Below are 12,417 nucleotides of genomic sequence, written 5' to 3'. Positions count from 1 at the left end.
AATGGAAAACAGGAAAACACATGTGTGACTCTGGCCGGCAGCGGGGAGGGGCCAGGGGATGGGCTGGAGCTGGGACTGCCTGGTCAGACCCAGAGGACCTCGTCGCCTGCCCTCCTCTAGGCACCTTCTCTACCCAGTCTCAGCAACTCCTGTCCCCCCTACCCAACAATCTTCCTTGTTGCCCTACGTTTCCCAAGCACTAAAGCTCTCCCAGCGACTGACAGTGCCCTCCTATTCGCCTGTTCCCCTCATTCCGTCTCCTACTCATCTCCCACTCACATACTATCCTTGGTCCTGCGGAGGGCATCAGCTCCATCGTTAGGACTCTGGAACTCAACCCCTATGGCAGGCAACACATGCCAAGAAGACCTCTTGTGTGAGTACAGCCAGATGCCGCAGCACAAGCCCACTCACAGCTCAGGTCCCCAGCTGGTTCAGGGGAGGCACATGCCGTCTCAGAGCCAGCTCTGGCACCTTGGGCAAGCTAATGAGTTGGCACCCCTTCAAACCAGGGTCCTTGAAATATCTGTTGAATGTCGACTTAGCGGAGGTGGAGGGATACCGATTTTCTTGGAATCAAAACCGGAAGACTCATTCTTCCTATTCAAAAGGAGAGCTTATTCTATGAATTCATTACATTCATTACATACAACTTTCTGAAGTAGTTTCTCAGTGCGCATATTAAACCACTTAAACTGCAGACAAGAGGGGCGCCTGGGTGCCTCAGTCTGAAACGTCAGCCTTTGGCTCAGGTCATGATCAGCCTCCCTGCTCAGCAGGAAGCCTGCTTCTCCCTCTCCCCACTTCCAACCCCACTTATGCTCCCTCTCTGGCTGTGTGTCTCTCTCTCTGTAAAATAAATAAATAAAATCTTTAAAAAATAAAAATAAATCACAGACAAGAGCATAAATGTCTCAGGAACTCTCTCTGGGGGGAATGGCACTTCAGGGTGCATGGGGCATTTTCAGAATTCCAGCTGTGACTCCTGGCTCCCTACAACTACCCGCTGGCTAGTCTCAGGGCTGCACCCTGCAACTCAGACCTGTACCTGCGTGTTGCAAAATTATCCTAGAGACAGACAGTCCAGGTAAGCAGTCATCAAGAGTTCTGTCTGCGGATGGGAGCCAACTTAACCACTCACCAAGAGACAGAAATCGGAGTTCGTTGGCACCAAACGTCTGAATTCCTCCAAGGATCACTTAGTGCCTTTTTACACCCAAGCCACTGCCCAGATGGCCTGCCCCTTCATTCCCCTCTTGGGTCAGGTCCACGATGTACAGGAGGGAAGTCCTGGGATGTCCACCCTAACATGGTCCCCTTGACATGGCGCCTGCACTGTCACTCCACTCAAGCACCCTGGCCACCTCTTTGCTGTCGCCACACAACATACATGCTTGGTGACATTGTTCATCCCTTCACTCACTCCATCCAGGACTGTGCTTAAACACCACACTACCACAGGCCTTCCCTGAGGAGTCTCTGAAGGCGCAACTTCTTCCTTCTTCATCCATTCAGCATTCTGGACTTTTCTGCAAGGGCACCACCATTCAGAGCTCATTGCTCTGTTGGTTGTCATCTCCCTCACTAGAATGCAAGCCCCACCAGAGCGCCTGCTCTTCGCCCTGTGTCCCCAGAGCAGAGCACATGCACACAGTCAAGAAAAATTGCTAAAAGAATAAATGAATGAATGAATGAACAACGCTGTTCCCGCTAGACTGACTTCCCAGGAGCCTGGGCTCTAGGAACCTCCTTGAACTTGCCCTTCTGGCCCACTTATGCTGCGGCTGGTCTGGCTCCTCAACTAAGCAAGGAGTATCTGGAAGTATTTATCCTTTTTGACAGTAATGGATTGAAGGGAGAGGGAGGGTATGATTTTCAGTTTGACTGCGAGGCCTAGAATGGTTTGAAATGAACGTTTCGTTTCAGTCGCGGAAAAACAAAAAGCCACTATCTCACGCGCCCTCTGGGACCGCTGCTGTCCCACACTCAGGTGACCGGTCTGGGTGTGGCGAGAAGGCGGACGAGGCAGAACGAGGCTAGGGCTCAGGTTCAGGAGCGTGCAGGCGAGTTCAAGGGTAGAACCGCAAACCCTTAAGCGTGACCTCTTCCCGGACGCTCTCCCGAAGCCCTTCCCTTCCCGGTGACCCAGGCCCCACACCTCTCCGCCTCCACCCAGCGGCCGCCAGACCTCCCACCTTTGCCCCTCTCTCCCACGCTCTCCTCCTCCCCTCTCCGCCTCGCCTGACCCGGCCCGGCCCTTAACGTCGCCCCCGCCGGTCCCTTTATTACCATCTTTCCCTTAACCCCGGGTTGTTGCGAGTCGGCAGCCCGGAGACCTTCCTAAATCCGGACCCAGCCACCGCCCTCCCCCAATGCCTCTCTTAAGAGCTCGGTCGCCACCACTGTCCAGGTTTGCCTTGGTGGGGGCAGGAACCCATCCCACCCGGCGTCCCTTCCTTTCCTTCCTTACACCTGGCGGAGCAGCCCTCATCCGGGCTCCAGGAAGCCCCGGGGCGGGGGGAAGGGGGACCGTGTAGACGAAGGTTGCCAGGGTCCGAGAACCCGCAACCCGCTCCCCTGCCCTCTCCTCACTCAGGTACAGCTGCGCTGCCTGAAAGTGACTGCGGATACCCTTAGACGCGTCCTCCACCCCAAGACCGCTCAGCTTCCTCTTCCCTCCCTCCCAATCCTGCTCGCGCTGGCGGCCCGACGGGGGTCCGGGCAGGAGCCCCAAACCGTGGCAACCCCGCCTTCAGTCCCGAAACGCCAGCCTGAAACTCGGGAGGGACTCTGGACTGCGAAGCCAGTGGGGGAGGGGGAAGGGAGCGGCGCCCGCCCAGACCCAGGGGAGGGGTCTCTTGGATGGACGTCTCAACTCCCCGCCCCCTTGGGGAGCTGTTGCATCAGCTACGAGATCCCCAGCTAAAAGCAAGTGGTCTCCACCAGGCCGGGAAGGTATCGGCAGTAGAGCCGCCGCCAGGAGGCAGCACTTAACCAAAAATGTCCTGTCTTAGGGTGCCAGAGAGGTTGGAGTCCCCAAAGCATCTTCCCGTCTAAAGAGTCCTACTGACAGCGTGGATACAACAAAAGAGGTTGTTGCTGGGCTGATTCAAGGAAAGGGATCTGGAAACACTCCTTTCACCATGTTTTGTTTTGTTAAGATTTTATTTATTTGACAGAGAGAGAGACCTGTAAGCAGGGGGGAGTGGTAAGCAGGCTCCCTGCTGAGCAGAGAGCCGGTAGTGGGGCAAGATCCCAGGACCCCGAGATCATGACCTGAGCCAAAGGAAGAGGCCTAACACACTGAGCCACCCAGGCGCCCCCTTTCACCTTGTTTTAAGGCTAAAAGATGACTTGTAAATACTGTGATTTTTTTTTTTTACACCTTCCTGTCAAACTCCAGCATTTTTAAAGCCAGCATTGTCACTCTGCAGAGATTTACAAAGAGCCACCCACCTTAAAGCCCAACGTGGTGGAAAGGCACACAGCTGAGAGACTTCCCAGTTGCCAGGCAAGAAAAAAGAGTACAGTCCAAGGTCATAATTTACCCATCTTGAAGCTGGATGATTTAACACAAAATTTAGCCGGAACTGATTTAGCAGCCATGGGAAAAGAAAGGGAATATGTTACCAATAAATTATGTGATAAGGAAATAATAAGCAAAGAAATATATTGTGTGAGGGCTAGCCTTTAGCTCCCACACTTCCTGCATGGGTGACAGTGATTTAATTGTTGAGCTGTCCTAAGGAGGAAAATAATGAAGGAATGTAAAATAAGCCACTTCCCAAATAGTTTGTTCTTCTAGAAACTTCACTTTGGTGAGAAGCATGCAAAAAGGAGAACAAGTTACAAAATGACATGGAATTGGCCACCCTGAGTCAGCTTCACTGACATTTTCTCCAATGCCATTATTATTCATCTCAACAATTTAAAAAAGCACCTAATTTCCCAGGGACACCTGGCTGGCTTAGTCAGTGACTCTTGATCTCCATCTCAGTGTCCTGAGTTTGAGTCCCACGTTGGGCACAGAGATTACTTAATTTAAAATTTTTTTAGGGGCACTTGGGTGGCTCAGTGGGTTAAAGCCTCTGCCTTTGGCTCAGGTCATGATCCCAGGTCCTGGGAGGGAGCCTCACATCAAGCTCCCTGCTCCTCAGGAAGCCTGCTTCTCCCTCTCCCACTCCCCCTGCTTGTGTTCCCTCTCTCACTGTCTCCCTCCCTCTCTCTCTCTCTCTCTCTGTCAAATAAATAAATAAAATCTTTTTTAAAAATAAATAAATAAAAATTAAAAATTAAAAGCACCTAATTCTCAGAACAGTGCCCTTGTACAAAAGTTAGTGGACAACAAAGTATTAAAACCAAATGCAGGTTGTGACGCCCTTGAGAGGCAAAGGAGTTTAGAGAGGAAAGACATGAAGCTCAGATTCCTGATGCTTCTCATTGCTCTTAACGCCAGGCTTTCCCAGATGAAGTCAAGAGGCTGAAAGACATCTAGTTTGGGATGAGAAAGCCACTTTCCTGTGGCTTGAGTCTAGTGAGGTCATTAAGGAGTGCTGTCCACTTGCCAGACCCCCCCCCACCCCTGCCACAGTGTTCCATGAGGTCGCCGAGAATGCTGCTGATGTTAGCTGTCAGCACTAATGTTCTTTCTCTCAAAATCCTCACCCATATTTCCTGCTATTTACAACCCACGGGCTGTCCACATCACACCAACCACGTCAAAGGCTGAACTTGTCTTTCTTCCAAAGACCTTTCCCCTCCCAGATTTCTCAGTTTTCCCAATTAAACTTCCCATCCTGCCCCCAAAGTTCTCCAGCTCTGACTCCTTGACTCCCACAGCTATTAAACTATCACATGCATTCATTCCTGCCTTTGGAACTTACATGGTTCACGGTATTTGTTCACTTTATTGTGTGTGCCCTCTTTTATAATTCGGCGTCCCCCTAGTGTGTGAGCTTCTGGAAGGTAGGAGTATTGCTGCTTCGATTACTTTCTATTGTGTTGGTGGTAGTCCAGCTTGTCATCTTTCCTATCAATCTTGAATGTTGACACTAAGGTTATTTTTCTGGCCCTTACCTTCTACCGTTTGACTTGCCAACTGCAAACTATGGAATGGGATTCCAGGTGCTGTCTACCTCAGCTGTGTATCTCAGAACCAGCCAAAGGTATGTGAAGCCAGGCCCGGGAAAGTGGCCTTCAATCATGATTGCAACTGTAAAACAATAAATCCACAGCCACATTTTGATTAAATTTCCTGATCTCTGAAAACTACAAGCAATCTGTACAGTGATTGCTTCCTGGACTGTCTTATCTACTTTACAGGTTTTTATGAAAGTCATGTCAAATCATTTATATAGAAGTGTTTCCATAAGTGAAAATGAAGTGTATGAAGGTAAGACATCTAGTTTGTCCTACTGCCCTTGCTTTGTTTGGGGGATCCATCTGTTGTCTTAGAGCCAAGGTTCTTTTGTTCGCATCCTTTCTTCTGGTTCAGCCCCAGCCTATACCATTATTGTTATTGAAACAGCTGCTTTTACTTCTTAAACCAGGATCCACCCTTCCCCTCTTTCAAAGCACAGCTCCAAGCCACCTCCTGTGGAAAAACTTCCCAGTCCTGCAGAAGGAAGTGATAAACTTCCAGATAGGCCATTGCACCACTCCCTCAGTTTCCCCTTCAGCCCCCCGTGTTAAGTGTCTAGCCTAGCACAAAGTAATGGGCACTTCTGTAAGAGCTTCATCATTTATAAAGCATTTGCTCTTACATTATCATTTTTAATGTTTTCAGAAATGTGATATGTTAAGGGTTTTTTTAATGAAGAAATTAAGATTAAACGAATTCCCCAAGACAAATAATGATTTAAAAAGAGGGAAGGAATCACAGATCTGGGTTTACTATGTACTAATACAGCAGAGTCCCACCTTATCCACAGAGGATACTTTCCAACCCCAGCCTGAAAGAGGATACTTTCAGACAACCCCAGGGGATGTCTGAAATCGTGGATAGTACCAAACTCCATATATATTATGGGTGTTTTTTTCCTATACAGACATACCTATGATGAAGTTTAATTTATCAATTAGGCACAGTAGGAGATTAACAACAATAATTAAAAATTACAACAATATACTATACTAAAAGTTATGTGAATATGGTCTCTCTCAAAATACCTTATTGAACTGGGACACCTGGGTGGTGTAGTCAGTTAAGCATCCTACTTTTGGTTTCTACTCAGGTCCTGATCTCAGGGTGGTAAGAATGAGACCAGTGTCTAGCTCCATGCTCAGCACGGAGTCTGTTTGGGATTATCTCTCTCCTCCTCCCTCTGCCCCTCACACTTGTGCTTTTTCTCTCTCTCAAATAAATAAATAAATCTTTAAAAATATATCTTATTGGACTGTATCCATCTTTCTTTTGTAGATGATAAGATGAAGAGAGGTAAAAAATAAATAAATAAATAAAGGATGAAGAGAGGTGAATGATTTAGGCATTGGAACTTAGCGTTAGACTACTATTGGCCTTCCCATGATTTGTCAGAAAGACTAGGGCGCCTGGGTGGCTCAGTGGGTTAAGCCTCTGCCTTCGGCTCAGTTCATGATCCCAGGCTCCTGGGATGGAGTCCTGCATTGGGCTCTCAGCTCAGCAGAGAGCCTGCTTCCCCCTCTCCCTCTGCCTGCCTCTCTGCCTACCTGTGATCAATCTCTGTCAAATAAATAAATAAATAAAATCTTAAAAATCATTGGCTTCCACAGGGCAACTGAATGTGGATAACTAAACCCATGGAAACCCATGTGGATAACTCTAACCAAACCATGGTTAAGAGGGGAACCTCTCTACCTGCCTCACAGGTGGCTTCACGGATTATTCACTTTTTTTAAAAAAATTATTTATTTATTTGACAGACAGAGATCACAAGTAAGCAGAGAGACAGGCAGAGAGAGGAGGAAGCAGGCGCCCCCTGAGCAGAGAACTTGATGCAGGACTCCATCCCACAAGCCTGGGATCATGACCTGAGCCAAAGGCAGAGGCTTAACCCACTGAGCAACCCAGGTGCCCTGCACGGATTATTCTAGATAATATGTGGTGTTAGCCCTTACAAAGATAAAATCAGATCTTGGCTCCAAGACCTCTTCCTCAAGAAAGCCTTCTTTAATGGCCTTCTCCAGATCAAGTTTCCATTATAGCTACAAAGGAGTACTTTCCTTCCCAACGTTCATCCTGAAAGAGGACAACTCCTCCCATTTTGACCTCAGACTTCCTAGTTGGGTTCTTTTTTCCAGCTCCACTCTGGGCTCAGATGGAAGACCCTGAGGGCAAAGCCACCTATTAGGGGAAGGAAATGACCCCTCAAGAAATAAGGACTGTCCTGAGCCAGCAAGATCCCACTTGTGAATGACTCTAAGACAAGAATTTATTTGACCTTCACTGCCCACCTGCATCTATTCACCCACCTTTGCCCCTCATCTTCCTTATATAAACCCCAGAGTGTTTTTGGCACTTTGGAGACAGTCTCTGAGACACTAGTTTGCTGTCTCCCCAGTGTTAGCCTCACACTGAAATGAATTCCTTTCTTATTTCACCACCAGTTTCTCAGCCTTTGGATTTTGTCAGTGGCAAGTGGCTGAACCTAGTCTGTTTGTGATCCCTGCGGCCAGGTGCTCTTGCACCCCTGTGCACCCTCTACAATCTCAGCGGTACTATTACAGTAATGTGTGTGATTATTTTTGTCTTCTCTCTCTAGACCCGGAGCTCTTATCAGAATAGTGATGACGTCTGTTTTGCTCTCCATAGAATCCCCTGCACCTAATAAAATGCTTGTCACATATAAGCTCTTCAATTCTGTTGAATAAATAAGGACTGAAAGCCAGATTTTCTTATTCATTCTAGATTTGACTCTTAGGCTCGGAAAAACGTTACAGGGATGAGGAAGAAGGCAGAATGAGGTAAATACTCCTCTAAGACAAAGGCATATATTCCGAAGGACTAGACATCGCTGCGCAGAGGTGGCTGGAGCAGTTCCAAAGGGTTCAGACTAGGACACGACTTCCACACAGGATGTAATCATTACTGGCGATTCACACGCAGACCAATCACTCTGCCCCCAAAAACCCCGGTCGCAGTTCGGTCCTCTTTTCCGTACAGTGCCCCAAGATGGCGGGGCCCGTGAGTGAATCCCAGATTCAAGATGGCGGCTTCCGACTTCCCCTGCAGCGTCGCGCGTAGCCACCGAGGCCACGCCCACTTCCGACACCGCGGCCTCAGTATGGCTGCTTTACGTTCTCTGTTATTGAGTAAGTGGTTGTGGGGTCGGTGGGTTCGGGAGCCCGCTGGGGCAGGTCTGGGACCCCTGAAATGACTCCATGGCCTCTGCTCCAAATCTGCCCTGTTTTTCCTGCAGGTGTCCGGAGGCTGCACAGCAGTGTGGCGGCTCAGGCGGGTAGCCAGTGGCGACTCCAGTGAGTGCCGGTCTAGTGCGGGTCTTGGGGGTACTGGGGCGCGGGGTACTGGGAAGCCGGAAGCTGGGCCGAATCCTCACCCGACTATTTTTCTCCACCCAGGCAGGGCCTGGCTGCCAACCCCTCCGGCTACGGGCCCCTGACGGAGTACCCAGACTGGTCTTACGCTGGTGAGCGCTGACCTGACAGTTAACTCAGTTTCTCCCAGAGGGGACGCCCAGAGAAGGAGCGAGGCGGGGGTGGTGTGGGGGGAGGGGGTCGAGGTGGGCATGTGTCTGAGTGCCCAACATACTGAACTTTGGTTTTCTTTTTTAATTTTTATTATTTAAAAAAAAAATTTTTTTTTTCAATTTATTTGACAGAGAGACAGAGTGAGAGAAGGAACACAAGCAGGGGGAGTGGGAGAGGGAGAAGCAGGGTCCCCAGAGAGCAGGGAACCCCATGCGGGGCTCAGTCTCAGGAGTCTGGGATCATGACCTGAGCCCAAGGCAGATGCTTAAGGACTGAGCCACCCAGGCGCCCCTATCCTGAACTTTATATTTGGAGTTCGGGGGAAGGAGCCCACTTGTTTGTTTTGTAAATTAAACTACGCCTATGGAAAGTAAAGCTAGCTCAGGATCTTGTGAGGATGAGCAGAAGATAATTCTAATTTGGGACGCCCGGGTGGAGGGAGTGATAAGATTTTTATGTTTCTCGTGGTGGAATGGTTTTTAAAAAATTAAAAAGACTCAACGTTCAGTGTGGTGAGAACATTGTTGAAATTTTTGTACCAAATGCAAGGTGAGCTCTTTGAAAACCTGTGTAAATGAACATCGCAGAGAGAGGGGTTAGAAGGGTGAGGACTGAGAATGAAGAGCTCCCTTCGGAAAAGTTTCTTCTCTTTACTTGGGGTGGAGGGAGGGGAAGGAAAAGGAAAGAAAGAAAATATAGCTATTACTCCTAGAAGAGAGGGATGGATCTTAGAAAAGTTGAAGCCACTCCCCACCCCCAATATGGGACTCCAGTTTACAGGTGGGAAAATTGAGGCCTTAGAGTTCCTGTGATCACACACCTCGGTGTGTGTGATCGCAAAGCAAGGACTAGAACGGGGTAGGGGCGAGGCCCTCTTCCACAGCACAGAGACCTGGATACTCATACCCTATTGGGTTCTTGAGGAGCATGATCCCGAGAAGGATGGTGAAGATTTTTTTACCTTGTTACTTACTGCAGGAAACCCAGCATCTCCTAAAAGTAGTATGGAATATTGGAAAGACTTGAATTGATTCTTATTTAAGATTTCTCTACTTGCAGGGACGCCTGGGTGGCTCAGTTGGTTAAGCAGCTGCCTTCGGCTCGGGTCATGATCCCAGAGTCCCACATCGGGCTCCTTGCTCAGCAGGGAGCCTGCTTCTCCCTCTGCCTCTGCCTGCCATTCTGTCTGCCTGTGCTGCTCTCTCTCCCTCTCTCTCTCTCTCTCTCTCTCTCTGATAAATAAATAAAATCTTTAAAAAAAAAAAAAGATTTCTCTACTTGCTGATACTGTAGTCTTGGATATGTTACTTAATTGTACCTCTCCGTTTCCACAAAACTTTTGGGCAGAGTTTTCACTGTTTCTTACTTTGTAGAAAGTAAGTGTCCTTTTTTTTCTTCTTCATTATAAACGACTTAAGGTCAGATACTATGTTTTTCACCAAATCAGCAGATATTTGTAGAATTTGTATGATATGCTTGTGTGCCTGCACTGTACTACAGTGAAACTTAGGGACATAATCTGTAAACGTCTAGCTGGGAAAACAGCATGGACATTTTAGAAAATAATGGGGGTGCCTCGGTGGCTCAGTCGGTTAAGCGTCTGCCTTTGGCTCAGGTCATGTGTCAGGGTCCTGGGATTGAGTCCCATATTGGGCTCCCTGTTCCGTGGGGAGTCAGCTTCTCCCTCTGCCCCTCCCTCCACTGATGCTGTCTGTCAAATGAATAAAATCTTAAAAAATAATAATACTTAAGCATTCCACCCCTTTCCAAAAAAATTTGAGATAGCCAAATAAGGCAAAAAAAAAAAAAAGTACAATAAATGTCCCAAGGCAACTAGATGAATATTAAATCACTGGTAGACACTTTTTAAAACGGTTTTGTGTATTTATTTAAGAGAAAGAGGGAGCGAGCCAGAAAGACCGCAGGCAGGGGGATGGGTAGAGGGAGAGGGTTAAGCATACTTCCTGCTGAGCAGGGAGGCTGATGAGGTGAGTTCCATCCAGGGACTCCAGGATTATGACCGGATCGGAAGGCAGATACTTAACCAACTGAGCCACCAAAGCACCCTGGCAGGCACTTCTTTCAGGAGAGAGCTCACAGAGTTAAAGAGGTCTGAGGAGGATTTCTGGGTAGATAGGGTTTTAGGGGAGCCTAAGTACAAGAACTGGGCTGAAAGGAAAGGAAAAGAGAGCATTTCATTGAGGAGTGAGATGGAATTTAGCAAAGACTCACGATGAGTAGAACAATGATCAGATTGCCTGAGTGGGGGGTTTCTAAAGATAAAACAGGAGAGGGGCGCCTGGGTGGCTCAGTCAGTTAAGCTCAGACTCTTTATTTTGGCTTAGGTCATGATCACAGTTGAGATCTTGAGACTGAGTCCCAGACTGAGCCCCACGTCGGGCTCTGTACTCAGCAGGGAGTCTGCCTGACAGTCTCTCCCTCTGCCCCTCCCCTACCCACCCTCTCAAATAAAAACTTGGGGGTGTGGAAATAAGAGATTGAGCCCTACAAAGGACCATTCCAGGATAACGAGGGGTAAGTGAAATAGAGTAGGACTATGCCTTAGAGTTTATTCTTGGCATACCTTACCCATGACAATGAGGGATGGGTTTTTGGAGAATAAAGCCACACCGGGTGTGAAATGGGAGAGAGGAACTAGTGACTGTTTCTTCCCTTGTTCCTATCCCAGTGCCTTCACAGAGTGCTGCCAGCCATCTAATACCTATCTTTTTCTTCACTTCCATCTACAGATGGCCGCCCCGCACCTCCAATGAGAGGCCAACTTCGAAGAAAAGCCCAAAGGGAGAAGTTTGCAGTGAGTGGCTAGAGCCCAGTCAGGGCAACCTGTGTGTACTGGGAGGGAAAAAATGAACAGTTTAATTTGGCTTGAGCTGTGCTGACACCTAAGCTCACATGTGCCCCCTTCACCATCGTTTTAACAGCTGGGAGAAGGGAGGAAGAGAGTGGAGCACTCCCAGGGCAGGAACCAGTAGTGGCCGTTCTGCCACCCATTTTGCCTCCTCCACTTCCCATTCCAGGACCCAGTCACCTTCCCCAGCCAGCGGTGTCATTTTCCAGCTGAAATCTCCAGCTTTGATCTGTGAGTGAAAGGATATATGGTGCAGAGCTCTAGCCCCAGATGTTATCCACCCTGTTTTCCTGTCTGTTTCAGAGACGAGTTGTACTGCTGTCACAGGAAATGGATGCTGGATTACAGGCATGGCAGCTCAGGCAGCAGCAGAAGTTGCAGGAAGAAGAAAGGAAGCAGAAAAATGCTCTTAAACCCAAAGGGGCCCTCCTGCAGAACCCACGATCAAATCAATAAAAAACAGTTCCTGTCTCCCTTTCCTGGCCTCTCTCTGGCTTTCTTCTCTATCACCTACATGCCTCATCCCAGCCAGAAGAGAGAGCCTTCACGTTCCCCATCTATCTTCAGAGCACGAGAGCGTGGACACCGGGAAGAACCGCCTGTAGATCACTGCCTGGAGGAGCTGGCCTAGTGCCCTCATCCCTGGCTCCATTCCAGTTCAGTGGAATCTTGCTCTGGGATCCTTCCCCGCCTTCGCAGGCCATAGGACTGGCCCAACTGAGAACAGCAGCTACTCTCCGTACATGAAAATGGGGCAGCAGCTCTCCTGGTTTTAGCTTGGCACTCAGGCCTTTAAAGGCCTATACACAGCTCAGACTGCATGTAGTTACTCATTTAATAAATGTTCTGATGAAAAAGGCTTT

At 48.6% G+C, this 12,417-nt stretch overlaps 1 protein-coding gene across 2 annotated transcripts; it reads left to right on the top strand.

Annotated features, from left to right (window-relative positions):
- Positions 1-8,248: 8,248 nt before the first annotated feature.
- On the top strand, positions 8,249-12,414 carry MRPL52 (mitochondrial ribosomal protein L52). 2 transcript variants are annotated; one of them, XM_044230033.1, is made up of 5 exons: positions 8,249-8,289; positions 8,397-8,454; positions 8,557-8,624; positions 11,436-11,500; positions 11,858-12,414. In XM_044230033.1, the coding sequence occupies exons 1-5, from the start codon at positions 8,262-8,264 to the stop codon at positions 12,008-12,010; spliced, it is 372 nt and encodes a 123-aa protein (XP_044085968.1). In that variant the 5' UTR covers positions 8,249-8,261; the 3' UTR covers positions 12,011-12,414. The 2 variants fall into 2 exon arrangements, with proteins under 2 accessions (XP_044085968.1, XP_044085969.1); XM_044230034.1 differs by having other exon boundaries at positions 11,436-11,507; positions 11,858-11,967.
- The last annotated feature ends 3 nt before the right edge of the window (positions 12,415-12,417 follow it).

The sequence above is a fragment of the Neovison vison genome, chromosome 13, assembly GCF_020171115.1.
Source record: "Neovison vison isolate M4711 chromosome 13, ASM_NN_V1, whole genome shotgun sequence".
NCBI classification, from domain to species: Eukaryota; Metazoa; Chordata; class Mammalia; order Carnivora; family Mustelidae; genus Neogale; species Neogale vison.
Note: the sequence above shows the minus strand (reverse complement) of the source record. Positions and strands in the feature narration are given on the sequence as shown.

Bases quoted from the DNA above. Each gene is read 5' to 3' on its own strand.
- MRPL52 (XM_044230033.1), top strand. From the start codon at position 8,262: ATGGCTGCTTTACGTTCTCTGTTATTGA. The intron at 8,625-11,435 runs GTGAGCGCTGAC...TTCCATCTACAG, and splicing joins CCCAGACTGGTCTTACGCTG to ATGGCCGCCCCGCACCTCCA. The intron at 11,501-11,857 runs GTGAGTGGCTAG...TGTCTGTTTCAG, and splicing joins CCCAAAGGGAGAAGTTTGCA to AGACGAGTTGTACTGCTGTC.